This window comes from Opisthorchis viverrini, assembly GCF_000715545.1.
Source record: "Opisthorchis viverrini unplaced genomic scaffold opera_v5_34, whole genome shotgun sequence".
In the NCBI taxonomy this organism is placed as follows: Eukaryota; Metazoa; Platyhelminthes; class Trematoda; order Opisthorchiida; family Opisthorchiidae; genus Opisthorchis; species Opisthorchis viverrini.
This window is the reverse complement of record NW_008751690.1, coordinates 1,128,570-1,147,918: the sequence shown is the minus strand read 5'-3', so window position 1 is coordinate 1,147,918 and position 19,349 is coordinate 1,128,570. Positions and strand designations below refer to the sequence as shown.

At 41.9% G+C, this 19,349-nt stretch overlaps 1 protein-coding gene across 1 annotated transcript in view; it reads left to right on the top strand.

Moving 5' to 3' along the window:
• T265_02675 (hypothetical protein) overlaps positions 1-19,349 on the top strand; it is a gene marked incomplete at both ends in the record, with an annotated part of 77,549 nt that overhangs the window by 12,824 nt on the left and 45,376 nt on the right. The window contains 8 exons of the mRNA XM_009166977.1: positions 109-289; positions 338-435; positions 628-732; positions 9,765-9,902; positions 10,891-10,993; positions 12,880-12,993; positions 14,619-14,819; positions 17,921-18,027. Of these exons, the coding sequence (XP_009165241.1) occupies positions 109-289; positions 338-435; positions 628-732; positions 9,765-9,902; positions 10,891-10,993; positions 12,880-12,993; positions 14,619-14,819; positions 17,921-18,027 (1,047 nt within the window). The remainder of the gene's footprint in view (positions 1-108; positions 290-337; positions 436-627; positions 733-9,764; positions 9,903-10,890; positions 10,994-12,879; positions 12,994-14,618; positions 14,820-17,920; positions 18,028-19,349) is intronic.

Below are 19,349 nucleotides of genomic sequence, written 5' to 3'. Positions count from 1 at the left end.
CGCACACGCGTACACAAGTTCTTCTCAGAAGACTAGGCAATCGTCTTTCCTCTTTTGTCCAGCTCATAATGAGCTAAAATTTCCTAAAAAAAATTTATTGGATTTCAGAGCGTCGGCAGATACGGATGAGCCCGGTAAACGACAAGACGACTATGACTTTACACAAGCCATGCAAATGTTGGGTTTGGATGATGCTACGAATGCCAAAGACGATCCGTCTAGTGTTCAAGGCGCCTACCTCTCCTATCTACACTTGCGCCACCTGAAACTTCGTGATGTAATGCGTACGGTAGGCGGTGGTTGATCTCTTTCCTTAACCCTGCTCAATCCATTATAGTGCATTTCCGTGTTGAACTATTTCCGATCAATTGAAAGAACATTGACCATAAACGACCAAGGTTTGTCAATGAATTCCAGGGGTGGTGTAGAACGCACGTAAGTTTTCATGTTTGGACATTCATGATGTCGCCTTTGATAAACTGCTGAAAATGTACTCGCAGCTTCCGAGTAAACAACAAGGATACTTAGTAAAATTGAACAGCTAATACCATATTAGATATTTGAGCGTTGAAATGTTGTTTGCACTTAATCCACTAATTTTCTTACCTGTGTCCTTATCGACCTCAGAAGCCCTCCCAACCACCGTGTTGGAACCGAAGCTCAAGGTCATAAAGGAGGGGGAAACACGATCGACGGTCATGGATATTTGTTTAACTCTCCTCAAGAATTCAAGTAAGTTAATCTTGAGTCGAAATCGCCAATTACTCGCCTACTGTTATTCTACATTAAGTATCACAACATAGGGAACTAATGCACGCAACTGTTCCCTTTTCACTAGGCTTGGGCTTCAATCTTGACGAATTTACTTGCCAGGGTTCCGAGATGCCAATATTTTAAGTCGAAAGACCTAAGTACGATAATTCAGCTGACAGTTCAGGGACCAATTTTGATCGGCGCATCCCAACTAGTGAATTTCACTCTTTGTTATCTAGTAACCTCATCAACAAACGTTCATGGCTCCCTCTTCTTTGACGTTACGTAGATCATGTTTACTTCACTATGATAATTATATTGTCATCCAACCAACGTTTTCGCATAACTAAGTGTCATTTATCGTTAACAGAAGCAGGATTAGTTTTATGCCCCAACTGGACTACAGATTACCAACACTGAGAACTTCAATGTGGTATTTACATGCTCCGCACTTGCACTACATGATTAATCAGTAAGACGACAGAACCGAGTACAACTTGAGCGAACCTAAAATTTATGCGTTTCAGACCCAAGAAAAGAGGGATCCGGGGTTGAACCCACAGCATTTTGTTTTTGTAAAATTCTGACCTTCATTCAGACCCTACCCCTAGTAATAAGTGAAACCTTAAAAATCAGCTAGAATTCCCCATGCACTGACACTGATTAGGAAACAAATTCAGCACTAACGGACTGCCAGGTGGATATTGCGCAAGGCCAATATGCATTTTAAATCAGCGCACACATTCCATGAGGTAAGGTTTACTGCGGCTCGACTCTCAAAGAAATAGCTACGCTACCCAAAACGAGAGCGGGCCATTTAGCCCTGGTTTTCCAGTTACTCATTACATACTGCCATGTATAATAAGAGTCTATACTTATCCTAACTCACTATTCTATCACCCACTGTCACAGTAAACACCCTGGGATCAATAAAAATAATTATTAGGGCTACTTCCGGCTGAGGTAGTGAATTGCGCTGGGCAAAAAGAAGATTTGAAAGTCCTGTTTTACACCTAGTAACCCAAATCACCAATGAATAGTAACTTGGTCCTACAAAAAAACCTCAGTCACTCGATGTGAGCACTTTGTAGCAATGCAGGTGAAAGAAGAGAAATCAAACTGGCTTCATTTGTGGGGTTGTTTGTGTTGATATGCGTCATTCGATAACATCCGTCCAAACTGGATCTCTAACCACTCAAGAGGAGAGTCTTACTGCAGACCCATTGGAAAATAATCACTAGAGCTTAAACACAAACTTTTATTCTAGCCCGACAGATTCACTTGAATATTTAATCTAGTTTTAAAGTTGACTGATCTTCAGAAACATATTCACCCATAGGTTTCCGCAAGCTGTTTGCGCTTGAACTCCCTGTGTGGTTATTCAAATAGACTGCGTTCTTTCGCTGGGGTGGCTCGGTGATTAGAGCACAAATTCACTGACCGGAAGGTTCGTGGTTCGGACCTAGCCTATGGATCTCGACTTCTGTCTAGGCTTGAGCAGTTTGACAGTATCCCAACCGTTGTGCTTCCTTCGGGTGAAATAGCAGCTAGGCACCGCAAGGGTGTTACAGATTAACAGTTTCGATTTCGTTCTGCGGAATCAGTGGGAGTGAAGAAGTCTGAAAAACTAGCATGAAGCTGTTGTTCACTGGAAGCATTAGCAAACACAACGGTGAACAAAACTAATCGCAATCAGATAGTACACTAGCATTCTCGAAGGACCTTTAAAGGTTGTACAACTAATTCAATTTGGCCCATTTACCTATGATTGACAAGGTAGTTACTTAGAAGGTCTTTAGACGGTCGTCAAGAAGTATAGAGTGGTTCGGCAGACAATAAATGGGAGGTCCAGTTATACGCAGTATGAACGAAAAGAACTCCGCGGGCAGACAATAATGGGAGGTCCAGTTATACGCAGTATGAACGAAAAGAACTCCGCGGTCAGACTTCTCATTTAAGTAGCTGTTTCACTATGTCTAGTTGGACATAATGGCTGCTTCTCTCATTCTTGGCTTTTCTGTACCCAGTTGTTTCTTACCAAACTGTGGAGATCAGGGCTTGCATCGGGCAGATTTGGTTATCTATCGACTACTGTCTTCATTGGCAAATAACACGCGATTACAAAACTGAAAGTTTGCTTGTGCACAGGATTCGCTGGACCGACTATGGATGGAACGTGTATACGAACTCACCCATGTCACCAGGTCGTTAGTATCCAACAGCAACGCTGTTCCGCCATTAGATTACCTTCACTCCATTTGTGCATCGCTTATTTGCATATCATTTGGTACTTTGTTTCTATTGTTGTTGTCGATATGGCCGCTGTTCACACGCAATGAAGATAACATTGGAATCAGCAAGAGATATATCAATAATGTCTATGTGTGACATCAAAGCGTTACAGCTGATCGAGGAATAATCATCCCACATGTAGAAACCAAAAGTCTGTATGAAGCAAGACACCACTCACCCCCACCCGAAGGAACCATTTTTCAACTGTAGAAGGACTCTCTTTCACATAGCTTCAGCGTTCTGGAACTTACCTGGTTATGTACAACGTAATAAAAGTGCTGCACTAGCAAACATAAAGAAGATCCCTCTAAACTGAACTCCGGCATCGCTAAACCGTTGGCTGCACGTTGTGTAATGAGTACTGTTGCAAAAATTATAACGTCTATGGATTTCAAGCAATGTCTACTCGAAGCCTGGTGGGGCTGGGAGAAGCTTCACCCTAATTATTTTCCTTTTCCCAGTGAGAAAATCCAGAAAAAGTAGTGATTATTTGATACTTTATTGCTAGTGATAGCTGTGGACACCTTTATGGTGAGACCCCAGTATAGGTTGAGTAATCCATTGGAGCAGTATTTTCAGAAACCTCATTTCATTCGCAAATGAGGTCACCGTTCATGACAATAAGGCATAAATTAGGAAGGGAAATTGACAGAAACTAGGAATTTCTGTGGGCTTGTGTTTTCTTGAGACATTACCTACAAGCGATTCGGAGTATTTATCTTCTGATATGCTGAAACTGTGGGTCACTCTATGGGCATTCAACACTGTTAGTTTCTGCCACTTGCCAGACTTATTTAATTGTTCACATACATACTCCCTGCGTTTTATCTCACAAAACATTCATTTCAAATCAACGCCAACCAAGACTTTGAAATGATTCACCTACTTAGCTTAAATAGTAAACAAGACGAACACTTGGTTTCATAGGATCCGGTCCTGACTACTTGAAGTTGAAGTCAGCATTGACAAGTCTTGGAAAAAAGTACCAACTTACTGATCGTGCTATATCTAACCAATCGGTATAAGACAGGACTAAGCGTTCAGTGAGTCTGCTCTCTAGATTGTAGACTGTTTCTAAACCAGACTATAGACCCTGAACTATGCTTATTTTCATTTGCAGTCACCAAATTCTCCACGCAAGGCCTTCAGTTACGTGTTCAACATAATGGTCTCTCAATATTCTTTGACCTCATCCACTTCTTTCCCCGTTTTTCATTGTACCAACCGTTTCTAGGATCCAGGAGAGGGAGAAGCACAATGTCTTGCTGTTAAACCGTCCGAAAAATGTTAAAACTATACTGGGAGAAAAATGTGCCAGGATGCTAAGTAGATTGCTCTGTGTGTCTGAATTCAGTCAGTAGCTGGGTTCCTGTAGCACTAATTGGCTTTGAATGTAAGCTAATTGGTAACGATGTTCGTGATAATCTCCCAGGTGGAATATACATACCGCGTCGGCCTTTAGAGATTTAGTGCATCGTTTATCACTAATTTGGTGCTAACGACAACTGTTAAAAACGGACGTGTGTAACCACACTACTGAGGACCGGAACCGATTGGAATAATGCGCCACAATTTCTTATGATCTATACAAAGCGCAATATCTACAGATATAAAGATATAAAGATATAAAGTTATTTTACAGTGGTCACAAACGGCGAAATATGCCTTTTCGTCTTCAGTCGAATCGCGACTATGTTTCTGGTATCGAAGTCTGCTCTGAACCGCGTCACCCTGCCGTCGCCATAGCTACATTCTGAATTTGCATTATGCAATCGTTAGCCCGATGGATCACAACTACTATCAAAGCACTATCAAAGCCCGATTGTTACACCCCAGAGTGTCTTAAGATCGGCATGCCCTCTTCACCATATGGAACAGAAATCAGTGCAAGCGAACGGTCGGGGGGCTGGTGTTTAATTTTTCACCAGTGTTTTAGGGCTACAGGAGTTCAACAAATGCGGGAACGTCCGGTGCCATGGCAAATTGTTTTCTTTCCCGCATTCAAGTTTCATCGTTTCGGCGAAAGTTTAAACTTCAGAAACTTAATCAATTGGTCGAAGACTTTTTCTGGAAGTCCTTGAGTTTTGGCTATTTACAACCATAGGTATTCTGGGTAACTGTGGTTGTAGTACTTCTGAAGAGCTGAACAATCCAACAAATCATGAGCTTGGTGTCGACCACATAATATTTTTATACCGGATGCCAATGTGCTGTGGTTAAGATTGAACGCAGTTTGCCGCATTAGCACTATTTTGTCCGGTGCGCCTGCATACCACGACGCCCATGGGTGTAATTTCATGTGCCGCTGACAAACATTTCAAAATGAACTTATTTTGATGGTTCAAGGTGTTATAATAAATGAACAGATTTTCGTCCTCGTGTTAATGATGGTAACCGACCTTTTATTGTGTGGTTGCATGGTGCAAGGTAGTCCTCTCTTGAGGCTAACTTGGTTTACACTTGCTGTGGTCGCCGGAACTTTCGTGATTTATGTTGGTAGTGAGTGACTGCGGATGGTTGACTCAGGGTTTAAGCTACGTCTGAGTAACAGCCGTGTAAGTAAGAATGTTTTGGTCGATTCACAGAGCTTGGTGACTTAGCAGCAGTGTATATCTTCTACTGTCTGCGGATAAACTTTGGTGGGTGATCAGTTCTAATAAAAGTCTAGGAAATAAATTGGAGTTTCGAGTTTGTCGTGAAAAAAATGTCAACAACACATTTACCTAAAATCTGAAGGCTGACAGTGATTTAATGAACTGTTCTTAAAGTGTGATCATGGGAACTGCTATCAAAAAATGAGCTGAGTGGCAAGCCCGTTGAAACCAGGCCTAACTGGTGGGAGGCATTCCTGACCCCACAACTGTCGNGAGCAAGCCCTGAAATCAATAACCGAACTGGTCATTTGAGTTTGGGCTCGGCTCTCAGCCCACTACTAATATCTTCATAATTATACTTAGGGGGGCGCTCAAGTTTTCGATCAATGTGGCCTCACAGAAATTCATTCTTCCGTGAGGAAATATGACCATGTAAATACACCATCTGAATAGTCCAACTGTGGACTTATTCGTTTGGTCTTAGTTACTAATTATTCACAAAACTTCACATTTTATTCCTGTCCTTAGTCTTGGATCAGCTGCTACACAATATAGATTTTTATAAGAGGACCTTGCGCTCTCCAATAATGGCAAGTTTGAAGAATGCTTAGTGTGGAGAATGATAATTCATTACAATGTCTTAGCAAATACAACCGGTACTTGTGTGGACATCTAAGATCGGTGGCTGCATAGTTGTCAATGCTGAGTGTTGGTTTGACAACGCATCATTTGGCAGGCTTTATCGAAGAAATATCCTTTTGTATCAACCAGTGTGGAAAGCTTACTAAAGGGTAAGCTCTGAAGAAAATGTCGTGATGTGGCAAGTCTTCCTGAAACATTTTCATCTTTTTTCTTCAAATACTATGGCTGTTGCTGTAGAAATGATTTTACAATAGGAGTTACTACTGAAATTGTGTGCAATCATTATGACGTAGTCAAGACATAAATATGACGGGACCATCGTCCGCATAAAAAAGTGATGATTGTAGAGGGGAGTTGCTTCTATCCGCCTGTTCCCCTATTCCTATTTTGTACGCTATTTACGATACCATTTTGTGGTAGATTGAATAGTGCTGTAAATGAATAATTGTAATTCCTTTCTGGTGGCCTCCCCCCGGATGCATGCGAATTGTAATTCCAAATTGATACGTTCATCGATATTCTTTCGGACCTTCTCTTTTTGTTTGTCTTACGACAGTCACCTCTTTTAAGCTGGATGAACTGCACTTTTAGAAACAATACCGGTGAATAGAATTTCCAATTAATAGGATTTCCGAGTTCTCTGTAGGGAATGCTTGGTATAGTATAGGTGTGAGTTCCCCAGCTTACACTTTTGAGTTAGCACCGAGAGGATATTAAAAGAAACGACATCTAATTTTGGGCTGTCCTTATGACTGACGATTAATGATGATCGGGTAAATAATACTGTCCTTTACAAGTCACAGCTTTATCACCTGCTGTGCAATTAAAAGTTCGTTTGGTCAGCTGACCTCCCCTAACATCCGCACATCACCACTCACCGAAGAATACGTATGACTTTTAAACGAGTGCAGTACTTCCTACCTGATGCAACCTAAGAGTTGCCAACCACTCCGTGTTAGTGGAGATGTGGATTAATTATGTGGGAAGGAATAATTTGAAAATATGATAGTCGCACGGTCGTCTTTGAGAGACCACTGTTACATACAAGAGTAATGTATTAAAAAAACAGACTCTTCCAGCGTGTCCGCTTTATTAAATGGCAACTAGACTATTTTATCACAACACTTCTCCCAAAATCGATCACATGCGAGCCCAAGAAGTCTGCTCTTTTCTGTAAAATTTTATTCACCAGAGCATCATTCATTAGAGAAGATAATTGTTGAGAGTATTCCCACATCTGTAGGGNATAGGGTTGAATGACATAAGAAGAACATTGTGGGTGTAGACGTAATACACTACTCATAATGTTGTAGGAAATTCTTCGACAGCATGCGACCGGTGTCGCCCTTATTGGGGCACATCAGGTGGAAGTTTCCGTCAGCCTTATATTCTACTTGAGACCAAATTGCGCGAAATTAGCGAAATACACTCATTTACAACCATATTTGTTTTTTTCGAAGGACTCACCCGGAACCCGGCTGGATTTCTCGTCTATGATGTTTTTAAGCATTATGCATAATACAGAATGTGGTTCTTCATCCGCTACAAACACTTCAATAATTCCGGATGAGGCGGCTGGTTCAGGGATGGCAGTCTACAGCACACCGCATCAGAGCTGACCACTTCTGATTTGTAACTGCCACATGTAAAAACTTTGAACCCACGACATTATCTGTTCTTTTGCAGTGATGGTGAACAGTTAGTAAACACTTCTGACTATTCGCTTGTGGTTAGATTCCTAGCGAACTTCAACGCACCTTCCGAGCCACTGAAAGATTACCTGTGTTCACCATGTTTTTCTTTCACGTAACTTGTGGACAGAGGAAAGTCTCGGATTTTGCTTACTCAGACAATATTCACGTCCCCCTGGAGGTCCAATTGCCATCCAGGTACAGCAGTTTGTTCACTCATCAGTATTCACTTGGTTCAATGGATAAATCAAAAGCTGATGCGAGACTTATTCAGCCTTCATCACTCTCAAAATTATGAAGACGAAGCTACAAGCAACGTGCGTACACGAACCGGTTAAGCAATTCCAATGTCCGATTCGAAATTCTCTTGCTTGCTTCTGCGGCCAGTCCCGCAGCTTAGACCCCTCTTCAGTCCGTTTTTGAGTCTCATATCTGTCATATGAACAGCCCTCAAACAAGTGTAGCAGGATCACATAAAACATTAGTAGATGAGGCTCACCAGACGTAAACAACAGTTTCTGGAAGGGTGAAACCGGTCGTGGACTGTCGAAGAGTTTTCAGTAACCTTGTGAGTAGTTTCCCTTGTGAAAACAGTTTCTGCAGTTTGCTGTGCTTTCACTTACGTAGAATTCCACAGACAAGACCGAAATCAAATTCACAGCACACAGGTGTCATGGTCACACGTTTACCATCATTGACGAAGTGACCAAGGAAGAACATACTAAGTTAGTGCAGACAAAGGCGTGGTGATTCGGATACTCACAGAATAATGCTAATACTCAGGCTTTATCGTGATCCACATGTTGCCTCCTCTGTCTTGGAGGACCTCCCAGGTTGGGAGACATTGAAATTCCTAACCTTCTACCAACTTGTCCTACTGAAATTCAGCGCTTTCGTGTACCTGAAAATAAGGTTAAACTTGATTTGTTTTGAGAACAAAGAGGATATGATTCAGAATATGAGTCGCACTTTAACAGTGTCTACTTTTTGGTTAGCTCGGTCATGCAAACTGTGATGTGAAATCATGTCGAATAGTTTTCAGAAACTTTGTCAGCAGTGTATTACGTCTATGCAATCTATCGCTGGGTTCCAGGTGAGTCTCACGTCGAAATCAAGTTGGTGTGCAAATGGGTGGATTTCGCTAATATGACATCCTTATTCTAGTTTTTTGTCCAACATCTTCCCCTGGCGTTTAACATTACTGCCCGGTTTATCATAGTACACACCTCGGAGAAAACGTTTCACCTAACTAGTAGTTCATTAGGTATGTACGCTCAAGTTGGTGTGCAAATGGGTGGATTTCGCTAATATGACATCCTTATTCTAGTTTTTTGTCCAACATCTTCCCCTGGCGTTTAACATTACTGCCCGGTTTATCATAGTACACACCTCGGAGAAAACGTTTCACCTAACTAGTAGTTCATTAGGTATGTACGCTCTGTTTTTTATCTTGGCAAACTCATTAACTGCATGCACAATTGGGAACCGTTCGATCGAATGATAAGCTGGTCTGTGTGTTGCCGTTGTGAGACAATTTGTTGATGGACACAACCAACTGAATTTTAGGTGATGAATCTCAATAAATTCACAGTCACATTGAACTCAGTTTTCCTAGTTGCTTATTCGAAATCATTCTTTGGATCACAAAATTAAATGTCACTCTGCCCAAGGGATTACATTTTTTCGCCCAATGTATGGAGGCAATGCTTGACAAAATATACCGTCGACCTTGCTAGTCATGTTGTATAACCTCTGCGTATCCCTCACTGTACACTTTCCTCCATCCCATCAGAATCAAAGAGACCGAATTTATGCAGTTCGCAGAAGTGGATAATCACGATGACTTTTACTTCCATGAAGAAGGCCGTATTCACGTTCGAGATCAAGTCGGGTTTTGGATAGTCTACGACGCTGCTTTGGAAGACTTCAAGTGAGATTTGATAACCTCCTCCACATCGACTATGTTCCATTGGACCAAGAAAGCTGATTCCGATTGTATAGTCTTAACTGCATGGCATTTTAACCACTGGGTCCGCGTCTCATTACGACACCTGTTAATGTCGTTCACCGTTTTAGCCACAATATCTTTCGTTTTTTTCTTGAATTTCTACCATGTTTGCATTTGCCGTCTTTTGTCAATGTCATGTAAGGCAGTATCGATAATGCAGAGGCGGAGAGCTCTCTCTCAGTGTGCTTACGAAGTGACTCAGCGCTGACCTTCGACTACCGACGCTACCATGACGACTACATAGCTAAGTCATCTCCAACCTTCGTTGCCTTGCCGCAGTCTGGACCAGAACGGCAGTACCTCGGGTCCTGAAGTTGATTTGTTCGATGGGCTTGGTAACTAAACTCAGTGAGCACTTCACAGATATGAAAATAGTCTTTAGGAGACCGGTCCCATTGATACGTAATCGCCGAAGTGATTTCGGAGGAAATGAACGAGTTCAGGAGCTGTAACCCGTTGTTTTATTGTGAAAACTATGGTGACCACACACGACGATTGCCGAGGTGGCCTTTATCAAGGAACGGGTGACTGACACATCGAAACTACTGGCACAACACAGTCATGAATTATGTTGTTGGTGTGAGAGTCATACATGCCCTATGGCTTGCGTGTGTGTCTGTTACACTATGTGCAGATGTGATGCCTGAACTTGCCTAAATTACCGTGTCACTTCTGATGCGTTGTGTTTGTATTCCAAATTCATGTGTATAACGCGTGACACGGTCTCAAAGGGGCTCATGATTTTCACACCAATCAGAGGACAGATGAGATCATGCTGACCAGCCACATTGGATCACATTGGAGCATACAGAAAAGCTCTAGGAATGGAATGGCATCTTTTTCATTGGACAAGCATACAGGTGAGAATCTTCATCTAATTTCAAGCAGTGTTTCAATTTTACACTTCTAGCAAGCTGGAGCAAGACTTACTCTTGTTGGCTACGGCATTTATCCAGAGAGACCGTCAATCTCGGATGTCTTCAAACACCAAGAAAAAAGGAGTTAATCAAGAGGTGAGCTTTTTCAAAGAATTATCACGTGATTCAGTTTTTCGTTTTAACAAATGCTTTTCCAAAAAACAGACAGTCTGTCTATTTGCTCTTTTAATGTTCATGCTCCGCTGCCCGCAGCTTTTTACTGCTACTGAATACCTGTGTAAAGATGATACTACTGATGGGGGGACATACGAGTAGTATGTTGTTGTTCTTGGAATTTCGCTTTGCGTCTATTGAAAAGGGGAGATCTGTTGCGGAGTTTGTGGAGTCGCTTTGTAACATTTTATTGGATTTGAGCAATGAATGATTGGAGTCAATGAATATTCAAGAAAGTCCGAGAAGACGCTTTGAGGAGAAAATGGATGTCCAGTTTTTGTAAATAAGATGCAAATGAGAGTTTTGTTTCCTTGTCCGATAGTCTCTAACCGGTCAGTTGGCATTTTCTAATAAACAACTCCGCAGTGAAGGCCTTCTTCCTTTCAATTGTACGATTTAAAATTTGTTTCCGAAGATTATTCAGAGAGTGCTCTGCTGAAACTGTCCCCAATGGTAACGAACGTCATTAAATGGAGTCTCACTCCTGACTTTTGGAACATTATTTGGGGTGCCGCTATCCTCTAGCTTCTTTATCACGTCTTGTGATGTAGTGGGATTGACACAAAGCATGTAACTTGGCATATCTTTAGCTCAATCAACGAAGGCTCTAATCCGATCATTCCAGTACATTAAGTGACCAAGCTCACCTCTTTCTGCCCAGTTTCCATGGGAGAGGATGAGTGGGCTCCGAATAAGACACAAAATGTTGTTCTGTGATACTAAGCAGAGCCCATTAATAATGCCTACCAAGTTATTCCGTTCTTGACCATTCACCTCACCACCACTGTTTTGTTATGGGAATCTAGCCCACATGACACAATTTTCTATATTAGCTTAAGGTTTCTACATTCGTGATGAGAACAGAGCCGCTTCACGCCTGATAACTCATTAGTACCAGGAAAACTGAATGACCGTGTGCATATGTGTCATGATCACCGGGTCTTTCTTTATGATCCTCGACATACCAAGAACAGTCCTTACTAGGCAATGGAAGAAGAACTCCAACTAAATTTCGACACGTGTGCAGAGGTCGGTGGGAAGTGTGCCACTTATCCTGTGTCCCAACCTGGGGGAGTTTCCAACCCAGGTGTAGAGTCTTTCCACTCATCCCATAAATCTGAAAATTCGAGGTTTGCTGTACGTGTGTACGTTTGTAGGATGTCCTATTTAATGATGCCACATTGAATGGATTATTCCAGGCGTTCGGTTTCATTGGGACCCAACGTCCAAATCAAGGTCGTTACAGTGTTTGATAATTTTGTTCTTCACGGATTCATTAATTGTCCTCCTTGTTTCTTTGAAATTGGCGGGGTTCCTATTTTGGTACCAATGTTTTGTACAGATATTTTTCAAGTTCATTTTTTCTAAGTTAAGAATTTGCTAACCTGTGCTGAAGAAAAAAGTGGTTGAAACTGCGTGCCGGTTTCATGACTATGGAAACAAAGACGCGGAAACTTGTGATTTCAGTCGGTGGACATTGAAATACCTGAGCCAGAATACGAACTGCGAATGGTTTGGACCATTTTGCAACAATATTCTGGCAGTTTCGTGACTAGTGGTCAGATGAATACTCCATGATCATTGATTCATTAGAACACGAAAAGGCGAATTTTGTCGAATCACTGATGCTCTTCAAGAAGGTAAGTGAAACTATCTTTGTAGGCATGTTTCCGTAATTCATGAGTTCGTGAGTGTCTTTAGGTAAAATTTCTTGCTGTCTGTATTAATTCACCTAGAATACTCTACCTTTTATCATTGTTCCAAGCGTTTCACTTTATAAACTCTATTCAACTTTCATTCCTATTTAGGCCCAATCGAGCGACTTGGATATTGCGAGGTATGCGCATCGGGATGTTGATCGTTTCGGTGTATTGTACGACATATGGATCAACGAATGTGCATTCCAGCAGGCAAAGCAAAAGGTTTGAATTACATTTACAGAACTTGTTGACTAGATCCGGGACCTTTTGCGTTTGGATAGACTAGAGACACACGCACACATAGAGGCCGGACTATGGAGTCCGGTTAGGTACACCCTAGAGCTAATGTTATCCTAGGAGACCGCTGTGCATTCCTCGAACTTGAGAAAAACTTGAGGAAACATAATGCGTTATCTAGTTTAGTAGCGTCAGACAGATGGTTTTTAAACGCCATCTCAGACTTTCCTGCTTACACAATCACCAGATGTTTCGAAAGCAGCTGAGTGGAAACGGCCCAGATGCTGGTCATTTCGCCTAACAAATCTATGACGAGTTCGAATGAAGTATCAGCCGAATGTAATACAGCGTCTTTGGCATAGTGCAAGACACATATGGATGATGTTACTAATTTTTCATCCTCAAATTCAATAGTTTATTTACAATCTGTTCCCTCAGAATAGACAGAAGTTACCTGAAGCTTGAACATTAAGCTTGATCCAGCTTGTAAGCTGGATCTGAATGGTAGTTTTTACTGCTCCAGTCAAATTTAGACGAAATGCTAGATATTGATAGTATGAGGGGATTTGGAAGTTTTCCATGGAAGTCACGTCCTGTGAGTGAAGTCTATCTGTGTGGAAAGGCCGAGAAGCATTACATCTTCTTCGGCCTTATTATGAATATGTAGTGCGTATGTCCAGGTCGATTGGAGCTCGAAAGCCTCTTGAGTGCTATCCCCTGATAAGCAGTGTGGCTAACTCACTCTTGCACAGGACGTAGTCCCAATCTTTCTTTCTTCTGAGAAGCCGTCACTCGATGGACTGGCCATGTGAGTCCCAAGATTCTTTAAAACTGCGAGTTAATCACACTTCTACTCAGCCGTTAGCTATCGAGTGAGCAATTGTTCTAGCTACTCGTTCAGAGCTCGCGAATTCCAGACGCCCTCGATTTTCATGTGGTGCGCACAGCTGATAGTTCCTAATCGCAATGAAACGGCTGAACGGTGTCTCTTCTCCGCTTTTCCGCACGCAACGATGCCACTAACAAAATAAAGTCTCCATTGAAATTTCTGGATGGGGTGAGCACAAGGCACATTTTCAGGGAAAATATAATTGCTCATGTCTTTCACGTACGCAACAACATATCAAGGGGGACTTATGAATGCGACCAGACCTGTTAGTCCGGTTCGACCAAATTTGTCTAAAAAAAACCTACTAGTGATATATACAACAGTGCACAGCATTTTGTACTAACGCGTAATGGTAACTAGTCGTATCCACACACTAAGATTAGGAAGTGACTGTCAAACGTTTAAGCCAAAGAATAAGATATATCCAGCCTTAAGTCTACTTTATAGACCTAATCAAAGATTCAAGGTCTAAACAACACAACTGGCTGGTGGATATATACCGTAATGCAATGATCCAACAATTGAATAATCTGTAGAAAGTTATTGTGCAGTCTGTCGGTCTCAATATCTTTGTTTGTGTTCATCTTTGACCTGTATGGTATTTCTCATGTGATCATAAGCATCATTGGACAAATAGTTTCAACACAGTGACGGATGCTTTCTTAAAGTAAACTGTTCACAAATTCGGAGCTCATTTCCACTACTCACCGTTCTACTTCAGCTCATGGATGTGTACATGGAAGTTTATGGTCACATCATATCCAGGGACAGTAGAAGACGCCTTGCACAAATCATGACCAATCTAATGTACCAGAGGCCAAGACTGGATTTGAATGAATCATACTTTGTTCTGGCTTACCGATATGAGTGTGCAATTTTGCGGCAAAGAACGGAAATCATGCGTTGTATTTTGAACCACCAGGTAAGTGAACTATAATTATCCAGAACCGGTAGTAAATTCCAAAATTGTGACCACATGTCACTTGTTTGCAGCCCGAACACCCCGGACATATAGTAAAGCATCAGCTAACACTGCACACCCTGAAGTGCCAGGTCTGATGAACTGAAATACAACATTCTGTAGCTTCTGTCCCAACATAGTACCAAATTTTCACCGCAAAAAGCACTTCAGGTGACAGGAAATAACGGTGAATTTTGAGCGTCCCTTATCATGTGAAATCAACTAGAAAAAAATGGCCTAACCCAGAAAGCGTTTGTCTATGAATTTCTCCACCCAGTTTTTATTCTCTTCACAATGAGGCTTTCAAATAAGTCATTGTTGTACGGCAGCAAAGCATCAGTGTTAAACACTGATGTCATGCTGTCGTTGACAATGATGTGTGGCTTGCACTTCTACCCACAAGGCTAGGTGTTATACCAAGTGCGTCAACGGTAAAATAGTCGACTAACTGAGGTGTATAAGTTGCAATCTTGGCGGTCTCACTTCTCCAAATGAAAGTGTCTATCTGAAGGAAAATTTTATAATACGGATGACGTAATTTGATATTTCAACGGCCAGGAAACTCTAGTCGAAATGATCCAACTGAGAGGCATCGCACAGTTCATCACGGGATGCTGCTTAATTCACACAAGAAGTGGCGGTGCGACTAATTCTTTTTAATCGGTTGAGGTTTTCATTGCATCACTATGAATGCTGAAGACGATAAACCAAATCCAAACGACAATGGTGTTCCAGGTTTTTCCCTTGTCTTTGTAATCTTTGAGAGGGTTCCACCCAACTGACCTGAAAATTCGGATTTTATCACGTGGGTCTGAACAGCTGTTTTTTAAAACATCTACACTCATGGATAAGTTTGACACAGCACTCACCTGGCTTACGCGTGGACCAAAAAACAGAGGGTACTAGAGCGGTTTACAGGCTGTTTCGGATGCCCGCTTTACCCAGACTGAATGGTATCAACTGACGAATACGGGTGGCACGTTTTACCATGCGTTAACTAAACCTGTAACAAAACCACCGATTGTTTGCAATCCCCTTCTGAAGCGATGAACCCATAAACCTCTCTTCCCCTTGGGAACGGTCTGCCAGTCAGTACGTATCCAATACTAACTTACATCTTGAACCTGCCAAATAACGCTCTAAACGTTCTTCGGGCATATAATTAACATGTGAGGCGAAGGAAGCACGACAGACAAGATACTGGCAGCAGGCTTTGACCGGTCTACGAATCACCATCGGCATGAGTTCCATTGGCGGGCTCAATGGTTTTACTTGACTTTTTTGCTTATCCAGCCTGTGTGCGAATCTTTCAAGTTGCCAGCTTCGTGGACAGGTGTTCATGAGGAAAAAAACAATTACTCGCGAACGTCTAAACAGTTAGATGCAATCGAACTACACACTATCTTCCAAAGTAGGTTGAGCAGTCTTCATCAAGTACTCAGGTTGCAATATTCCTGATTATATGGCGACCCTGTGACTGATTATAGGTGTTAACTACCAGCCGGTGAATGACATATTAACTGCGAATACCTTTATCCCTCCTAAATGGGATGCTGTCCGGAACTTTAAACAGAAAGCAGTCGGCTGACTCTGATTGAACTGACTGAAGAAGAGAGTTTACCATGGCTCTTTTACAGCAGGCCACTAGAAAACAAATGGTAGCTTCATTGGACAAACAAGAATCACAGCGAGGGTTTGTTTCACTCTCAACATGGCTTTCGATTACTTGAGTTGGTTAAGTGTTCAAGGATTTTTACAAAATAAGATGAAGTTTTTGGCAAATACACTCAGTTCCATATCAATTTGCATTTCACGGGAGGCTCAACTAAGTCTCTTGTTTGTGATAGTCTTCAGGTGAACGTGCTTCACATAGGTCGCCCCATGTTCCTGTTGGTACGATATTCGAGATATCGTGGGATAGTTTCATAAAGGAAACTACTCACAAGGTTGCTGAAAACTCTTTGACAGCCCAAGATATCTTGAATATCGTACTAATGAACATAATAAATTTACTTCGAAGTGGAGGAAGTAGGTGAGATCCGGGCAGAACATTAGTATTTCAACACCTATTCTGAAGTGGATGACATGTACATCTAAAGCATTACTTCCACCTTCCACCCATGCAAGTTGTTAATTGACGGCGGTATTTCGCAACGTAGCCTACATCAATTAAGGACAACAAGATTCTTGAACCAACCATCCCTCTCAAGTTCGTGACTGATGATATATTGAGAAGATCCCAGACCCATGAGAGTAGGGATTCTCTGCAATTAGTAAATGGAGGATGGTTATTTTCACAATCATCCCCACGAAAGCGAATAATGCTGTAACTTTTGCAAAGGAAACTAGGTTTCGCCGGATTTTATCTGAATGGTCGAAATGTAAAATTTTCTAAGAGACAGGGCGGAAGAGACCTTGAACTCGACTGATCATAACTGTTAACAAGCTGGGGGATGTTGTATCCTTCTCCTCATATGTTGCAGATGATGCAGTCCACAGCATGAAAAACTACGTAGACTTTCGATGATAAAGAGATTTTTTGGTGTAATCTTCTTTTACTGCGTCTAATGAACCGTTCATGAGAATGTGATATTTTTTCGGTATAAAAGTGGCTTCTAACGGAAGCGAAATTTTTTCGTGGATTCCCGAACTTCCGAAGACCATCAAAAACAAAGTAGCAGTTGAGGAGGTGCCCAATAAACATCGCGTTTGCCCTGGAATCTTTTGTGGTGGTTCCGGACGTATGGTTCTAGAGTATAGACGGATGACAGGTGATTAGCCAATTTGGCCACCAATCAGCAATATGAGTGCATTTTGCTAAATGGCTGAGGCCAAGAATACATCGCCATTTATTTAGGATACCTATTTGCGCTAACTCGGGAAGGAATTTTATCTGACCTTGTCATACATTCAAACCGGAAGGCCAACAAAAATATGCCACATTCGTCTCTCAAACGCTCAGTCAATAAGAACAATACTCAGTTGTACTCTGTGAAACATTGTCGCTAGGGTTAACAAGAAAATCTGTGATGGCGCACTTTTATTCTTTCCTCTCCGTTAAGATATTAAACCAACGGGAGTATTTGAAGAAGATTCATGTGGAGAAACCAGAATTCGGCCTACCTCCACCACTATTGGAACGCTTTCCGATCGCAGTCCATTCAGATGAGTTAGTGACTAGCTTGTTTATATTTTTCATCAATTAGTTCATATGCCCAAACTGTTCTGATTTGAGTACTGTTTACTGATGCCCGTGAAAGCAACTTATAGGTTGCGCTGAAAATTGGACGAACTATATTCTCCCTACTATTTACATTACTACATTACTTATCGTGTTTTTATGACGTATGCATGAGTATGTCTATCAGCACTATGGATTTTACTACGGGTTGTGTCAGAAGGTGGACAACACTAATAATAAACAGATTATGTACAGTGATCAGCAGAGACTATGTGTTACAAGCGGATTGCACACAAAAAGGGACTTATCGAGTTCTGCAGTGGACGACGCTGAGGCTTGCTGGGTGCAGTTGTTTTGAAAGGGTGTCTTGACCGAGCGTGTTGAGGTCTGGCCTGCTTCTTGTCGTTCACTCCAAACGATATTGAGCCCAGACATTTCCCCGCACAGTGAGTCGTGCGTAGGCCTGAAGTGACTCAGGTCAAGGTGCTGTGTGAAGTGACGAGCATCGTTGTCCGAGCGTCGGCCGTTATACTGAGTGTATCGACTACGTGTGTTGTCCCGAGTGAGTGTCGGTTGGTCGTGTTCTGCTCTTACCTATGTTGAGTGGACCATGAAAAAATGTGAAAACATGTTATGCCTTTAACGAGTTCACAGAACCCGTTGTTGACCGAAGTTTGGATTCGTCACGGTGTTGTTTCTTGATACAAGTTGTGACATGTTGAACAAAAACAAATCGCGAGGGAGACAGTGGACGTTTATGCGCTAATCAGCTTGGGCGTCCGCTACATGTCCTGTTCATTGAAAAATACTGAGGCATTATACGTTTAGGCTCTAGATGAAGCTCGGAGGGTCTAATGTGTAGGTCATACATGCAATACAGTTCACCTCGCAGGTGCTTTGTTTTGGGATTGGCCCTTCTATGAGTTGGCTTGAAGCTAGTAACCATATCTCGTTCTGTGGTTCCCCGACTCAGTATGGTAGTCATTTGTAAAAGGCACGGAACCAGTTCTGAGGAATATAAACTCATTACTAACAAAAAACGTCAAAAACCAGGCTGAATCACTGTCCCCTAATTTTGAAGTGGTGTAAAAATTGTTTACAGCCTCAAGTGTTCCGTGCATGTTGAAGAGCACAGTTTTTTCGTTCCTCCAACAAATTGGGACCCTGTTGCTGTTGGATGTTGAAGATATATGGGGCTCTTTTTTCTAGCCCCAGAGCATCACTCTTCAACTGGATCAACCCCCTACTTGGTTTTACGTTTCATTAGTATTACTGATGAGAAATTCTTATAATAATGTAGACGCACTCAG